General features: G+C 39.6%; 2 protein-coding genes across 10 annotated transcripts in view; one reads left to right on the forward strand and one right to left on the reverse strand.

The window, feature by feature from the left end:
• Positions 1-697, reverse strand: part of UTP18 (UTP18 small subunit processome component) — a 58629-nt gene extending 57932 nt beyond the window's left edge. Inside the window, exon 1 of the mRNA XM_005890259.2 lies at positions 320-697. Within this exon, the coding sequence (XP_005890321.1) occupies positions 320-685 (366 nt within the window). The 5' untranslated portion in view covers positions 686-697. The remainder of the gene's footprint in view (positions 1-319) is intronic.
• Positions 698-832: 135 nt separating this feature from the next.
• The window catches only part of MBTD1 (mbt domain containing 1), a 68088-nt gene continuing 51445 nt past the window's right edge, over positions 833-17475 (forward strand). For 2 of the 9 annotated variants that reach the window (XM_070389665.1, XM_070389672.1), the window contains exons 1-3: positions 1093-1350; positions 1972-2035; positions 7011-7049. The gene's annotated coding sequence lies outside the window, so the exon portion shown is untranslated. Of the gene's footprint in view, positions 1067-1091; positions 1351-1955; positions 2036-7010; positions 7050-17475 lie in introns of those variants that run through there. The other 7 variants (XM_070389673.1, XM_005890260.2, XM_070389668.1 and 4 more) reach the window with 6 other exon arrangements.

A 17475-nucleotide genomic window follows, 5' to 3' on the forward strand; every position in this document is an offset into this window, starting at 1 on the left:
CCCATGGACAGAGGAGCCTCGTGGGCTACAATCCACAGTGTTGCAGAGCTGGACAGGACTGAAGCGACTGTGCGCGCGTGCGTGCAAACCAGTATGTATTGAGCGCCTATTGGATACCTGGCGCAGCGGCTCCCAAGCGGGCGAAGAAAGGCGCGGTCTCCGCCCTCCCAGGACTTTAAAGCTGGCACCCCAAGGCGCCCGTGTTCCCGGCTCCCTACCACCTGAGCGCTTCCAGGCACCGCTCCCGAGCGCCCAGGCTCCGGCCCCGGGGGCTCGCAGCCCACCGCGGGCCCAAGCAGCGCGAGGTGGCCTCCCTCACCAGCGGGACCCGCAGACGCCGCAGCAACGCATCCTCGTCGTCCTCCACGTCGCCGAAGACCAGCTCCTCCAGGCACCGCTCTGCTGCCGGCTTGTCCTCCTCTAGCATCAGACGGTTCCGCAGTCGGAGCCGGTTCTCCTCCTCCGCCTCAACTGAGATTGCAGCGGGCGCCGCGCGCGGCCAGGCCAGCGACTTTTGCTGGTATGAGGAGGCAGCCTTTCGGGGCGGCCCGCCCCACCGCGCTCCGGCTCTCCGGTCCGGCCTCACTTGGGTCTTACGGTCCTGTCTCACTCGGCGCCTTCTTTCCGGCGGCATCTTTCGGTTTGAGAAGAAACGCAGGCCCTCACGTGGAATCTCACTGCGCATGCGCTGAGGCCGCAGGTGGCCGGAAGAAGGCTGCACCGCCTTTGAGCACGTGACCAACACTGTGTTCTTGTGTAACGCCCACTCCCCTCACGAGCCCCTCCCCGTGTGGGAGTTCCTCCGGGAGGACCAATTTTCCGGGTGGAGGGGGTAGCGGCGTGCCTGGAGTGGAAATTTTTTTTCCAACATAACTTCGCAGCTGTAACTGATTGAAAGGATATAAAGAAAGCTATAGATGACAGGCTGAAACTTTTACTCTTTTTCCTGGCTTTTTAACCATTCGACTTACACGAGCCCCAATCGCCTTTTCCACCCCTTCGTCTTGGTACGACCCTTGGAGTACGGAGCCTGCAGAGGGTCCCACGCTGGAAGACAGAGAGGAGGGTATGTAGGGAAGCGGGCCAATCGGGGCGCGGGTCACGGCGCAGGCGCGTTGAGGAGGGAGGGCTATGCTAATGTTGTTGATATCCTGGGGCCACCCGAGTTAAAGGGGGGAAATCCGGGGGCTGCCGTAGCCGCCACCAGTCTGGGCCCAGCCGGGGCTCCCTTGTAGTCGCCGTAGTCCCGGGGAGAGGCGCCTGCCCCCAGCTCGGGACGGGGCGCCGCGGGCCCGGGGAGCGCGGACAACCCCTACCCATGAGGCCCTGATGGAAAACACAAAGGATCTGGTGAGAGCCGAGCGCGGCAGCTGCTTTGTGTGCCAGATGGGGGGGACGCCCGCAGCTCCCTGACCCCAGGAACCCGTGCAGCCCCCTGACCCCGCTCCCAGGCCTGCTTCTCCTATCCCACGCCCCCTCCACCTCCGGAGCCCCCCTCCCCCTGCCGGCCGTTAAACGATTGGGGGGTGTCCCCTCCCCCCACTCCCCTCAGCCCTGGACTCCTCGGGATTCTCTCTATCCCCTTCACTATCTGGAAAACAAATTTTAGAAGAAAGTTCTTCTCTTCATTCCACCCCACCCCACCCCCCTTAGCTCTGGCTGGGGGAGAAAGACTGGATTTGAGACTTCCTTTTTTGACCGCCCAGGGTCGGGGAGTGGAGTCCTCACGTCTCCCGCGGGGCAGAGTTTGGGTGCTTTGCGTGGGAGGGCGCCTTCAGGCTGTGGGGCAGGCGCCGCGAGGTGTTTCGCACGTGGAGGTGGAAAAATTGAAAAGGGGCGGAGTGGGCACGTGTGGGAGGGAGAGGTGGGAGTGGTGTTTGGGAAGTAGTCGCCTTTTAAAAGGGTTCTAATTTGGTGGGCTTTTATGACCATTGTATTCTCTTTTGTGAAATAAGAATCCTAACATTTCAGAGTCGGAGGAGACATTAAAGGTCACCCAAAGCCGCCGTCCCCTGTGCAGCCTCCCTGACAAGTGGTAGGTAGCCTGGCCTCTGCCTAAACCCCTCCAAACATTGAGCGCTCGCTGCTGCCCAGGAAAGCCCTTTCTGTTCAGTTGTTATGATTGTTGTTTGCTTATCCCTATTAGACTTTTCAGTCTCATTCATGTCTTTGTTAAGTGGATTCCCCTTTTACTTCTCAAATTTTCTCTCACATCCTCCTCACCCACCCCACTGCTCATTGGCCTATATTTTGTGTGCCAGAAAAGAACGGCCAGGAAGTGGGGGAAGGAGGGCTTACGAGATAGTGAGGGCTGGCTGAAAACTTGGCTTAGGTCAGTTCAGATGTGCTGGCTTATATGTCTGAGAATGGATGCTGTTTTTCTGCAGGAAGCTTGGAAAATAGGATCTAGGGATTTCATGGCTGTTTTCTCTCGCTATTTTTTTTTTTTTTTTTTTAAGTTATAAATTTCAGGATCCTGTCCCAAAGCACATTTCTGTATGTCTAAGTAACTTTTCCTAAGGATGCCTAAAATCACCTCTTGGAGATTGTACCAAAGCCTATAGGTAGAGGGATAATCAGAAGAACTGCACTCCTCTGTTTTTCTTTCAAGCTGGGCTTCCTTCTGAAGGCCCCTCCTTCACAATACTTTCTCTATTTTTTTTTCCCCAGTTTTTAATGAGATTTGAAACTTTTGCAATACTTTATAATCTTTGCGTAGAGTTTGCAATATTTTTCATGCTCCTTACATTGGTATGCAGCAGTAGTTAACATACAGTGGTTGAGATAGTTCAGTTCTACTACTATCACTTAGCATTTTTCGAATATTCTTCTTCGTTTGGTGAGCTGTGCTGCTTCCAAAAGTTGTTTTATTGGCATAGGAATCTTGGGGGCACATGTTTTCCTCTTCCTAATATGGTGAAGTGGTAGTCAAGACATAACAGATAGAATGTAAAAGTAATGAATCTGGTGGGCTTCCCTGGTGGCTCCGTGGTAAAGAGTCTGCCTGCCCCTGCAGGAGATGTAAGTTCAATCCCTGGATGGGGAAGATCCCTATAAAAGGAAATGGCAACCCATTGCAGTATTCTTGCCTGGGAAATACCATGGACAGAGGAGCCTGGCGGCCTACAGTCCATGGGGTCCCAAAAGAGTCAGACACACAACTTAGCAACTAAACACCACCACCAATGAATCTGGTATAAAAGCCAGAGAATAAATTTCACTTTAAACTCCCAGCCCCCTCTTTAAAATATTAGAGCACAGAAATTTTTTTCTCTCCCTTTCTTAGTTTGGAGACTGTTGCTCTCCAAGTATTTTAATGTGCTTATGCTGTATTTTTTTTTGTTTACCTCAACACCAGTGAGTGGTTAGAAAGAAAATAGCTGTCTTTTTTTGTACCACCTCCTTCTCTGAATAACAAGTAGCTTCTATTTATATAGAACACCATACTCTGGGCTCCTGGGTGCTTTGCACATTATGGCAAAAACTGTCTTGAGTAAAGATCTGTTCATAAGTATCTTATGTTTAAGACAGTTTTTTACCTGTCCAACTTTTTTATTTTATACACACTTTTTTATATACACTTTGACACGTACTTTCACTGAATTTAATCACTAAAAGTTAACAGGGGAGTGAATACTAGATAAGTGATAAAAGTTAATGGAGCTGTATAATTCTATCTTGAAAGTTTCCATTAATGTGGAGTTCCCAAGTTCTGTTCATTTTAAATGTGAATTGTCATGGCTTACGTTGACTGACTGTGGAGATATTTGCATCGTAAACATACTAGACAGGAACAACTGGTTTTATTTTTAAAGAAGATACTATATTTTTATGACTGATGATATGTTGATTTAATTAGTGTATAAACCATAGGTGTTCAGAGGCTTTAAACCCTCAGTTACATTGGAAATTAAAACAAATTATTTTAAATGTAACATAGTAGTCAAAGGGAGGTAAAACTATAGCTCAGAAGTGAAAACAGCATACTAGTTTTGTAAATAATAAACTACTAGATTACTAAAAGCCAAGCATTCTCAGTGGTTTGAGTAACCACATCCTAAAATTAGAAGTCATTATTCTTTTGGTTGCTCCTTTGTTTCTCAATTTTTCATCTTTAAAATGGAATGTTTGCAAAAGAAAATCTAACTTTTTCACATTTATAATGTTAAGAAAATGTATGATTTAATTTCAGATTCAAAAGAGAAAAACATCAGGATGGTAGAAGAGGAAGGACTTAACAACAGTTAAACTAAAATATGCCTCCTAACACTAGTATATTCTTAACTGTCCAAGGCTACTTTTAATTTTGTATAAAACTTGCAAAATAGTTTGATTTAATCATGAATTTTAAATACTTCTTTTTTTTTAGAAGTTTTCTTCCCACAAATTTAGAATTTCTCTTCTTTCTTTACTGCAACCCACAAGGAAGGGTGGAAAGAAAATCATTCCCATTTGAATAAACCCTGAAGTTGAGGGGATGAAGTGATACAGTATGAGGGGCACTGGCAGACTGGGTTAGCATTTCACTTCTGCCTCTAAATAACTTCGTAGCCCTTGCTGGACAAGATTCTGTGCCTCAGTGTTCTCATCCTTAGAGTAGAAGGGTTGGTCAAGAATTAACAGCCAATAGAACTTTCTGCAGTGATAAAACTGTTCTATATCTGTGCCATCTGTATGGTGGCCACTAGCCACAGGTGTCTTTTGAGCTCTTAAAAAGGTATCTAGTGGGACCGAGGAACCCAATTTCCAATCTGATTTAATCAAGTGTGGATTTAAATAGCTACATGTCTGCCACATTGGACATACACATAGAGGACAGTGTTATATACACATTATAAACCTCTCTCTTACAGGTTATGATTCAGTAGGTCTGCAGTGGAGCCTAGAAATGCATGCTTCAGAAAAGTTTTTATCAGACTGGTTAGAGAAACACTGTATGAGAAGATTTCTGAGGCGCTTTCTAGTTCTGACGTTTAGGATTGATAACTTAAAATGTAGCAGAGTGGAAATGAGCTGTGGACAAAGTTGTCAGACTGGCCCGGCTCTTGCTCTGCCACCTCCTCACCTGTGATCTGTCAAGCTTCATTTTCCTCATCTACGTAACGGCCAAACATCAGTCCTGCCTTCCTCCCAAGGTTTCTATAAACCTCCAGTCAAATGTGATAACCGCTATGTAGTAAAATGTGAGCTGCTATAAACTGTAAAATGTGAAGATACCTTTCCAGAATGCCTTTTTCTTTTTTCCCTTTTCACTGTATTATCTAATTCATACTTATAGAACTAGTTATATACAATACTCATTAATTTAGTAATTTCTTGTCCTCCCAACTATTTGGGATAGTTTATAGTCTAGTGTTAGGACACGCATATAAAGTTTAACACTTCTTTGCATTTCTGGTATTCAGCATGATTTTTGTGTATATTACTCAGTACATATTAGATAATACCATTTATTCACTTTACTATTAGACTTCAAAACTTTAATTAGTTTCAGATTATTTTATATATCAGAGAAATAACTCACTTGATTGTGTTTTAACTGTCCCATTATCAATACCCTATAGTTACTATTGTTAGTGGTTGTACATATTTTGAGCAACCAGCTACAAATATTTTTTTGAAAGATAAACACCAAGAGAATGTCATCATTTTACATCAATATTTTTAGGTATATCAAATTAACATGATGAATAACCTATTTAACCTATTTTTGTTACATTAAGATTAATAAAAGCTCTTGTTTGATTATTTAAAATACATTTAGACTTTAGCCTAGCCTTAGTATGAATTCTGTTATTTGGATAGAATTGATACCTAATATGAATGATCTTGAAGACCATCTAGGTTAGTGCATTTCAGACTTAATTTTGATGAGGTCATTTTATTTTTAATTAGCTTTTCAAAAGATTCATACTTAAGGATTCATAACTGTCTTCTGAAGAACTGAAGGCCCATTCATACGAATTATTTTATTTTTCAGACATCTTCCTGTGTGGTAAGTGGTGTTTTCCTTATCTAGAAGAGAAGGAAATTGAGACCCAAATAATTGTTACATCCAAAGTCCTAAGTAATGAAGTACCAGAACTTGAACCCAAAGAGATAGAAATTTATATTTTTTATATATCAAAGATAACTTCCTTTTGCTCACTGTAGCTTTACATTTTAGAATATTGTCATGTAGAATACTGTCCTATCCTTCTCTGGGTACTTTTCAGTTTCTCTGGGTGGGATATTCAAGATATTATTGCTTTCAGTTTTAATGATTATATCACCGGGATAGATACGTTCTCTCACGTTGAACTTGTGGGAAACAAAAGCCCAATAATCCCAAATCTTTACTGTTTATTTTTGTCCTAATAGTAAGCTTAAGAAGCATGAAGGCACTTATGTTTAGCCCAGTAAATTGTATTTTGATAGGGGAATGAGGAAGAGAAGAGCAAGAACTGAGTAGCTCCATAGCTTCTCTGTGTCATTACAGAGTAAATATTAATTCTTATTTTGAACTTCATCGGTTTACATGTACAACTTTCAAACTTAGGATTCTGGGAAACTTACATTCCATGGTTAAATATAAAACTTTGACAATTATATGGACCACTGTACTCTATTGGTATGGATAATGGAGAATTGGTTTAACTTTGATTAGTTTATTCATACTGAGATTATATTATTAATTTGTTATTTAGTCGCTAAGTTGTATCTGACTCTTTTGTGACCCCATGGAGTGTAGCCCATGGGATTTGCTAGGCAAGAATACTGGAGTTGGTTGCCATTTCCTTCTCTGGGGGATCATCTTGACCCAGAGATCAAACCTGCATCTCCTGTATTGGCAGGTGGATTCTTTACCACTGAGCCACCGGGGAAGCCCTATACTATTATTTATGTGTGCTTGCATTTAGAGTCTCAAATGTTTTCTGTAAAATTTCTCCTGGAGAGGTTTACACTTTTATTGGAACCTGTGGGTGATTATATGAATAAGTTAATGGTTATACCTTTTAATTTCTTTGTAGATTGTATAAGGAGGAAGTTTCTTCAGGGAGACCATCACGGTAGGAAAATGAAATTCTACTACAGTTTGTGACTTCTTCCTGTATTTCATCACTATGAAAACCTCTTTTTTGTTTTATTTTTCATTATAGAAGTGTTACATACTTGCTATTTAAAAAAAAGAAAATGAAAAATATGGAAAAGTTAAAATTTTTTATCTTCCTATCCCATTCTCACCCTTGTTAGTAGTTTAGCTATTCCTTCCAGAATCTTTCTAAATATATACATAAACATATATATATCAGTCTCCATGTATACCAGCACACACTGTTTCTTTTAATAAAAAAGTGAGTCATATTACTCATATTTGGCAATTTATTTTTTTTCAATCAGTATTTTACCTGTTGTTAATCATCCACCTGTTGTTAATCATAACCTAAAAAATGAAGGTTAGATTGCCTTCATTTTTTTGCAATTACGTTATTACTATAAGAAATAGCCTTCCACATGGATTCTTGTATCCCATGAGTGTTTCTGAAGGATGGGTTCCTTAAAGTGGAATTTCCTGGTCAACAGACATACTCATCTCATAAGTAATACAAATTACTTTCCAAAAAGATGGCATACATTTGCCTTTCTATGTGAATATATATGAGTGCTTTTTCTCTCATACATAAATTTGCCAATGCCAGATATCATCAGTCTATTTTTACCAGTTTATTAAATTTTTTAGAGGTAGTTAATAATAAAAATTTGCTTTTATTTTTGTAAAATAAAAGATCCCTTGCAGCAGTCTTTTCCCAGTTCAGCTTTTATGAGACAATTATTTTTAATTCTTTTATTTTTGATTTAGTGTCTATCTACATAATTCTAAATAGTAAACTTCCATTACCTGGTATATGGGTTTCAGATACCTTGTTTTGACATCTTCTGTGCTGGATGAGCAGTTACCATATATGCTCTAATATTAGACAAGGTTTCCCCATCACCTTATAAGTCATCTCACCACCTTATATTTCAAGTCTTGAGTGACTGTATGAGTACCTAATGTGATTTCTCAGTTTTATTTTGAAGAACAAAGTGTTCAAATGTCATATTGCCTCAAACAATTTTATTTGGTCTTTGTTTTCTGTGCCTGTAGAAGTTAGAACCGTAATTAAGAAAGAAGGAGAAAAGAGGTTAAAATTGAACGTAAATTTAAGATTATTCCCTTGATTCATTGCTAATGTTCATTTTAGCTGTATGACCTTGAGCAAATCACTTAATCTGTTTGAACCTCTGCTTCCTCATCTGTAGAAAGGGAGTAATAATATTTGTAAGGATTAAATGCATTACTTCATATTAACTGTTTAGAATGTCCTTACCACATACTAAGAATTGTATAAGTATTAGTTGTATTATTAATCATACACACTATCCTTGCCTTCAGCATTAAGAAATTAGCACAACCTTCAAATTACCTTAAAGTAGAGAAATCAGATTCCAAGAGATCCATCTGACTGTGTAAAGAGTGGGAAAAGGAAGTATTAACAGGTTTATTGATAGAGTTTAGGGTCATGGAAGGCTTAAATGAAGCACAAAAATTCCACTTCCAAAAGAGAGAAATTCAGCACTTAAGTTCCAAAGTACTGAACACAGGCTTACCATGCTGCTTCCAGGCCTCAGTCCCTTTCATACCTTTATTCCTTTCTTTTTCTTAACCAAAAAGTTTTTCTTATGAATTTTGGGCAAACGTTAAAAAAAAAAAAATGAACACAGGTTTGAAATCTGATAGTTCACAGCTCTAACCACAGAGAAGAGCTAGAAAGCAAGCAGTACCAGAATTGGTAACCTGAAATGATCAGTGCTTCATAGGGAAGAAATGAAGACATAGGACTTAAGAGTCATGGATAAAAAGAAGGAGGAAGAGGAAAAAAATAATCTTTCAGAAAAAGAAAGAGGGTGTTCTTGAACTGGGAACTCTGACCGTGAAGTGAATAGAAATAGAAAAGAGTAAATCACATCCATTCAGAACTCCCATAAGAAGAAACAATCAATGTGAGTGTATGGAGCTGATTACTATCTCTCCTTATCCCCAGAAAAAGAAAAATGTGAGGCAGAAGAAAATTGATACAGTGATACTCAAAATGAAATAAAACATCTTAAAATCAGTATTTGGAGACAAAAGTGAGGAAAAACACCTTCACTCAAATAGAAAACAGAACAGAAAGGAACAGGAGACAGGAAAAAATAAAGTCGGATTAAACTGAGAAAAGAGAGGGAAAAATTGTAACAGAAATGAGGTCTTAGTAACAAATTGCCAACAGAAAAGAGCTAAGTCGCTTCAGTTGTGTCTGACTCTGTGTGACCCCAGAGACGGCAGCCCACCAGGCTCCCCCGTCCCTGGGATTCCCCAGGCGAGAACACTGGAGTGGCTTGCCATTTCCTTCTCCAATGCGTGAAAGTGAAGTCGCTCAGGTTGTCTACTTGAAAGTTATACAGTCGTGTCTGACTCCTAGCGACCCCATGGACTGCAGTCTACCAGGCTCCTCCGTCCATGGGATTTTCCAGGCAAGAGTACTGCAGTGGGGTGCCATTGCCTTCTCCAACAGACAAGAGAGTAAAATGCAAATATGACAAAAGGCATAGAAGAAAAACAGGAAGACCAAGAGAATGACAATTTCAGTGAAAGATGGGTCCAGAAAGTCTCATGTAATTGGTGTCTCTCAAGAAGGCAAAAGAATAAAAGCATAATATTTAAAGCCATAATCCAAGAAAACTTTCTGGAAACAAAAAACTTTCTGAATTTTGAATACATCAAAATTTCATACCGTAAGATAAATTCCAAGATAGTAAACCTATGCAACTTTAAAGATTCTGAAAAATTCTCAGGGCCTCCAGGCAAAAAGATGAAGTGACCTACAGGGGCCAGAGAATTAGAATGGTTTTGGATTTCTCAAAAGCAACATACACAGCAAGAAATAGTGTAGTGTCACCAACTAAAAATATTGTCAAATTGGATCAGAAAATTAAAACCCGTGTTATAATAGACAAAAAGCCCTTGAAACAGCTAAAAACAAAAAAAAACGGACAAAGATATACTAGGCAAACAGATATACTAGGCAGATATACTAGGCAGACAGCAGGATTGGCAGTGCTGATAACATGTCAAACCAAAAAGCTTTGAACAAGGCAAAGACAGTTTATAATGCTAAAACCACAATTCACAACAGAAAATAGTTATATATGAACCAAATAACACCAACAATCTGTAAATCAGAAGCTATAAAAAAGATGGAAGTAGTGAAAAGAAGCACTAAAATTTCAAGACTTTAATACTTTAACACTAGATAGTTGTTGTAGACAAAATATAAGAATATGAAAAATCTAACAAGAAAATAAGGCAAAGATCTTCAGGTATGTCTACCACTACATCCTAAGAAAGACTATATTTCAAACACCAAGTATTCACAAAAATCATTGCTAAATGAGGAAAACATCACTAGGTTCCATTCAAGAACACAAAAGCAAACCAAAAAGCAAAAGGGCACTTCCATCTTTAACTTTAGTGACCTATTATATGTTATAAAGTCTTGGCAAGAATGTTCATAGCAGTTTTATTCATAGTAGTCAAGTCTGGGTGGAGAATGGATGGACTAATATATTGAGAAAGTTGAGTATTACTCAGCCGAAAGAAGCAATGAACCATTGTACATGTAATAACATGGATAAATCTCAAAAATATTGTGCTGAGTGAAATAAATTAGATACCAAAAATGTCCATACAGTTTTATTCCATTTATATAAAATCTTAAATATATGCAGAATTAACCAATTGTGCTAAAACTGCAGGGAGGAGAAAAACAGACTGGAAAAGGACATGAGAGAGTTTTCTAGAGTGATAGAGAAGTTCTGCATCTTGATAGGCATTCAAAATCATGCCTCAGTTTAAAAATATTAACTTGGGTAAAAGGGGAATGCAAACAAAGTACAGAATTTATAAAAAATAACAATAATGAAAATACTGCATATGTATCAGAATTTGTGGAATATACTTAAAGCCTTGAGCAGAGGAAGATTCATACTCCTAAATTATCAGTCAGTTGTTAAAGGAAAATGCAAATGTGACTTTTAAAGGTTTTCTGGGCTTTATCAGCAATTGATACATTGGACAGCATCCAGTCTAGCAGTTAGAAAGGCACTCTGAAAAGCTGCACAAGGCCAAGAGATTTTGATAGACCAAAGTGAGCAAGGGGAACAAGGAAGTTCTACTAGACATTTACTGATTGGTTAAAATGGTGTTACGTGACTTAATGGAGCAAAAAGAGGTCTTGGAGCTGCCTCAAGTAATTGGTGCTGATTTGTGCCTAGGTTGACCTAGGCCTGTCTCTTCCAGAAGAGCTGAGTGTAGAAACTTAACCATTAAATTTTGGTTTTCTGACTTGGGCCTCAGCCTGAGCAACTCCATCTTGGGCCTCATCTGGTTACTTTGTTGTTGTTCAGTCGCATAGTGGTCTCAGACTCTTTGCAACCCCATGGACTGCAACATGCCAGGTCTCCCTGTCCCTCACCATCTCCTAGGGCTTGCCCAAGTTATTGTTCATTGCATCAGTGATTCCATCCAGCCATTTCATCTTCTGACACCCTCTTCTCCTTCTGCCCTCAATCTTTCCCAGCATCAGGCACTTTTCCAAAGAGCCGTCTGTTTGTATCAGATGACCAAAATACTGGCACTTTAGCTTCAGTCCTTCCAGTGAGTATTCAGGGTTGATTTCCCTTAAGATTGACTGGTTTGATCTCTTTGCTGTCCAAGGGACTTTCTGGAGTTTTCTCCAGCACCACATTTTGAAGGCATCAATTCTTTGGCATTCTGCCTTCTTTATGGTCCAGCTCTCATAACCATATGTGACCACTGGGAAGACCATAGCGTTGACTATGTGGATTTTTGTCGGCAGAATAATGTCTCTGCTTTTCAACACACTGTCTAGGTTTGTCATAGCTTTTCTTCCAAGGAGCAAGTGTCCTTTAATTTCATGGCTACAGTCATCGTCCGTAGTGATTTTGGAGCCCAAGGAGAGGAAATTGTCACTACTTCCACCTTTTCCCCTTCTGTTTGCCATGTAGTAATGGGGCCAGATGCCATTATCTTAGTTTTTTTAATATTTAGTCTTAAGCCAGCTCTTTTCACTCTCCTCCTTCACCCTCATCAAGAGGCTCTTAAGTTCCTCTTTGCTTTCTGCCATTAGAGTGGTATCATGCGCATAGCTGAGGTTGTTGATGTTTCTCCCGCCTATCTGGATTCCAGCTTGTAACTCATCCAGCCCAGCATTTCTCATGATGTGCTCAGCGTGTAGGTTAAACACGGTGACAGCAGACAGCCCTGTTGTACTCCTTTCTCTGTCTTGAACCAGTTAGTTGTTCCATACAGGGTTCTAACTGTTGCTTCTTGACCCACATACAGGTTTCTCAGGAGATAGGTAAGATGATCTGGTATTTCCATCTCTCTAAGAGCTTTCCACAGTTTGTAATGATCCACACAGTCAGAGGCTTTAGCATAGTTGATGAAACAGAGATAGTTGTTTTTCTGAAATTCCCTTGCTTTCTCTATAATCCAGCGAAGGTTGGCAGTTTAATTTCCAGTTCCTCTTCCTTTTCTAAACCCAGCTTGGACATCTAGAAGTTCTTAGTTTGCATAATGCTGAAGCCTAGCATGCAGGATTTTACCCATGACCTTACTAGCATGGGAGATGAGTGCAATTGTCCAGTCGTTAGCACATTCTTTGGTACCGCCTTTCTTGGGAATTATGTTGAGGATTGACCTTTTCTAGTCCTGTGGCCACTGCTGGGTCTTCCAGATTTGCTGACGTAAGGAATGCAAAACCTTGATGGCCTCATCTTTTAGGGATTTTGAATAGTCCTGCTGGAATTTCATCATATCCACTAGCTTTATTAACAGCAGTGCTTCTTAAGGCCCACTTGACTTCACAATCCATAATGTCTTGTTCTGGATGACTAACCATATCATTGTAGTAATTTGGTTCATTAAGATCTTTTTTATACAGCTCTTCCATGTATTCTATCTTTACTTGATTTCTTCAGTGTCTACTAGGTCTCTACCATTTTTATCCTTTATTGTGCCCATCTTTGGGTGGAATGGCCCCTTGATGTTTCCAGTTTTCCTGAAGAGATCTCTAGTCTTGCCTCTTTTTTTGTTTTCTTCAATTACTAAGCCCTGTTCATTGAAGAAGGCCTTCTTGTTCTCCCAGCTATTCCTTTGGAACTCCGTATTTAATTGGGTGTACCTCTCCCCTCTCCCTTGCTTTTCACTTCTCTTTGTTCTTCCGCTATTTGTAAAGCCTCCTCAGGTAACATCACTTTGCCTTCTTGGTTACTTTAGCATAGTAAAAATAAAAGATTGAAAATAAATAATTCCCAACTCAGAAACAAAAAAGAATAGCAAAGTAAGCCAAAGCAAAACACAGAAAACAAAAGAAGTAATAGGTAAATGTAGAAATTAATTTGTTAAAAAGCAGAGAAAACTGTATGTAAAATTGATGGGTCAGTCCTGGACCTTTATATTGAAATTCACAAAATAAGTAAACCATTAGCTAGTTTAATCAAGGGGAAGAGGAGGATGCACAGACATACAGAATGCATAACAAAAGGATAATTTGATACAAAACACATTGAGAAAATCATAAACAACTATTTTGCATACACTATGCAAATAAATTTGAGAACCTAGATGAAATGGATTATTAGGAAAATATAGTTTCAGAAAATTGACCTCACCAAAGATTAAAAAAAAAAAAAAATACTTGAACACTTTCCATAGAAGAGTTGGAGAAATTATCAAGTAGGTATCCTACAAGTAGCTTGCCTGGTGGCTGAACCAGTAAAGAATCAGACTGCAGTGCAAGAGACCTGGGGTCTACCCCTAGGTCCAGAAGATCCCCTGGTGAAGGGAATGGCAATTCTCCAGGAATTCTTGCCTGGAGAATCCTGGAGGAGCCCAGCAGGCTACAGTCCATGGGATCGCAAGGAGTCAAACACGGCTGAGCAACTAACACCTATTCCACGAAACACCAGACCCAAATGATTTCACATAGGATTTTGTGAAACCTTTAGTGACCAATGCTACACGAATCATTTCAGACCATAAAAAATGAAGGAAAACGATCTAAGTATTTTTATGAAGCAAGACTAATAACCAATTTTTTGACCTGATAAAAATAATGCAAAGAAATGAAAATCAGACATTTGTGAATGTCAATGCAAAATGCTAAATGTTGTGCAATCTCTAGCGTTGTATTCAAATATATTGTGATAAAGTAAGGTTTGTAGTAGGAATACAAGAATGATTCAGTATTTGGAACTCTACTGGTGTATAATTTACCATATTAATAGCTCTAAGGAGAACAGTCATATTTTCTTTTTAGATGCTGGGTAAGTCCGTGACAATAGGAAAGATCTATTCCTTTTAGAAATTTTTAAGAAAACAAGAATGGATGGATTCTTCCTTAACATGATTTTCATAAATATACATGCACCATATACATATATACATACACCTTAATCCTAAAACTAGCATCTTAGTAGGAAAACACTAAGATCAGAAAGAAAGGGTGTCCCTTGTCTCCACTGTTTAACATTGTACTATAAGTATGAACCAATCAGTTAGGAAAAAGAAAACAATTATAAGCATAGTGGGAAAGAGAAGTTTCTTTGCAAGTGACATGGTAGTTTATCTGAAAAACCCTAGAAAATTAATGACAAAACTTTAAAAATAACTTTGCAAGATTGCAGGATATAAAATGATACACCTTAGTGTACTCTTGATAAAGGTGAAAGAGTGGAGTGAAAAAGCTGGCTTAAGATTCAGCAATCAAAAAACAAATATCATGGCATCCAGTCACATCACTTCATGGCAAATAGATGGGGAAAAAATGGAAACAATGACACTTTATTTTCTTGGGCTCCAAAATCAATGTGAACGGTGACTGCACAAATTAAAAGATGCTTGCTCCTCAGAAGGAAAGCTATGACAAACCTAAACACTGTTTTAAAAAAAAAGGCAGAGACATCACTTTGCCATCAAAGTTCCATACAGTCAGAGCTATGGTTTTTCAAATGGTCATGTACAGATGTGAGAGTTGGACCCTAAAGAAGGCTAAGTGCCGAAGAAATTAACACTTTTGAACTGTGGGGTTGGAGAAGACCCTTGAGAGTCCCTTGGACAGCAAGGAAGTCTAACCAGGCAATCCTAAAGGAAATCATCCTTGAATATTCATTGGAAGGACTGATACTGAAGCTCCAGTACTTTCGCCACCTGTTGTAAAGAGCCAGCTCACTGGAAAAGACTGTGATGCTGGGAAAGATTGAGGACATGAGGAGAAAGGAGCAACAGAGGATGAGATGGTTGGATGGCATCATTGACTCAATGGACATGAGTTTGAGCATACTCCAGGAGATAGTGAAGGACAGGAAAGCCTGGTGTGCTGCAGTTGATAGGGTCACAAAGAGTTGAACACCACTGAGGAACTGAACAACAATGTGCTAAGTAAACAAGTCAACAATATAACAAGGAAAAATTGCACTTATATTAACCACAAAATATGCTTAAATTCCTAAGATGATGCAGACTGTAAAACACATTTCATATTCTTACTTAAGACGTCTCAGTATTATGAAGATGTCACTTCTTCCTAAGTTGGTAAATCTAATGAGACCCTAATAATACCCAACAATTTTACGATACAGAGCTAAATTAGTTAGTACTGAAGTTCATTTGGAAAAATAAAACATGCAAGAGTTTTGAAACATTAAAGGGAAAATACATGAAATAATATAAAGTTTAGATATGGAGACAACTACATATGGAAACCTGATGTATAAAGTGGTGTTTCAAAGCACTGTGATAAAATAGACATTTTAGTAAAAAGGGTTACTACAACTAGGTAGTTGGGGAAAGATAACGTTAGGTCTATTCTTCACCTCATTTTTTTGTGTGCTTAGTTGTGTTGGACTGTGCAACCCCATGGACAGTAGCCCACGAGGCTCCTCTGCCTGTGGAATTTTCCAGGCAAGGATACTGGAGTGGGGTGATATTTCCTACTCCAGGGGATCTTCTGATCCAGGAATCAAACCCATGTCTCTTGTGTCTTCTGCATTGGCATGCAGATTCTTTACCACTAGCACTACCTAGAACCCCCCTCTTCACACCATACCTAAGAATAAACTCTGGATCAGTGATACAATTATAAAAAACTACAAATAACATATATAGGTGAATTTGGAAATTTTTCTGTGATTCAAGATCAAGGTACATTGAAAGAAAATACTGATAAATTTTACTACATTAAAAAATTTTAGTTGCATGACAAAAAACTATAAGCAAAATCAAAAATTTGCCATATATAACACACAAGGGCAAATTTAGGGTAAATTCCTAAATACAAAGTTTTGAGTAAACATTTGAAAGATTAAAAACACTGAAAAAAAAAGGATAAAAGATAAGAACAGACAAATCCACACACATTTACAAGAATGATAATGGCTTAATGTAAAATTGTATTGGTTTATAATACCAGTCCCCACTAAAAAGGGTGAGAGCTCCTTGGAGAAATGGTTGATTTCAGAGCTGGAGCAGTGTAGGTTTAAAATAATACTAGATTATCTTGATATCCCAGAAAGTAAGGCATTGTCCAAAATGGATGTGGGCATGTCAGAATGACGTGGAGTTAGTTCAGAGTGATCCTAGTAGCCAAATCTGGGGTGATTTGAACCCCCAAATAATTAAGGACAATAATGAATTATAAACTGTGCTATGAAAAAAAAAAACAACTATGCTATGCTAAGTCACTTCAGTCGTGTCCGACTCTGTGTGACCCCATAGACGGCAGCCACCAGGCTCCCCTGTCCCTGGGATTCTCCAGGCAAGAACACTGGAGTGGGTTGCCGTTTCCTTCTCCAATGCATGAAAGTGAAAAGTGAAAGCGAAGTCGCTCAGTCGTGTCCGACTCTTAGCGACCCCATGGACTACAGCCTACCAGGCTCCTCCATCCATGGGATTTTCCAGGCAAGAGTACTGGAGTGGGTGCCATTGCCTTCTCCGGAATTATAAACTACTGGGGGAAAAAAAAGGAGTTAGTGAGCTCATACTGATAATGAGTAGGTAGATATATAAAGGGGATGATGAGAGAGTTTCCTACTGACTGGTAAGAGAATACTAGAATTAGAAAATCATTTTGTGACATCATAATGTTTGGTTCTGCAGGAGCTTTTGGATGCCTGAGTTAGGGAAAAGAAGGGTGGAATTTCGATGAGAAACAGTATTTGTTTTAAATGTGTCCCTAAGATTGCTTATTAATTTCAGGGAGAAGTATGTAAGGTAAGTATACTGGAAAACCTAGACAGCACCAAGAGGGGAGGAGGCCTATATTCTCTGAAAGCAATCTTCTAGATTAAAGAAAACTAAGGAAGCAAATACAACATGTGATCCTGGACTGG

Source organism: Bos mutus, chromosome 19 (genome assembly GCF_027580195.1).
Source record: "Bos mutus isolate GX-2022 chromosome 19, NWIPB_WYAK_1.1, whole genome shotgun sequence".
In the NCBI taxonomy this organism is placed as follows: Eukaryota; Metazoa; Chordata; class Mammalia; order Artiodactyla; family Bovidae; genus Bos; species Bos mutus.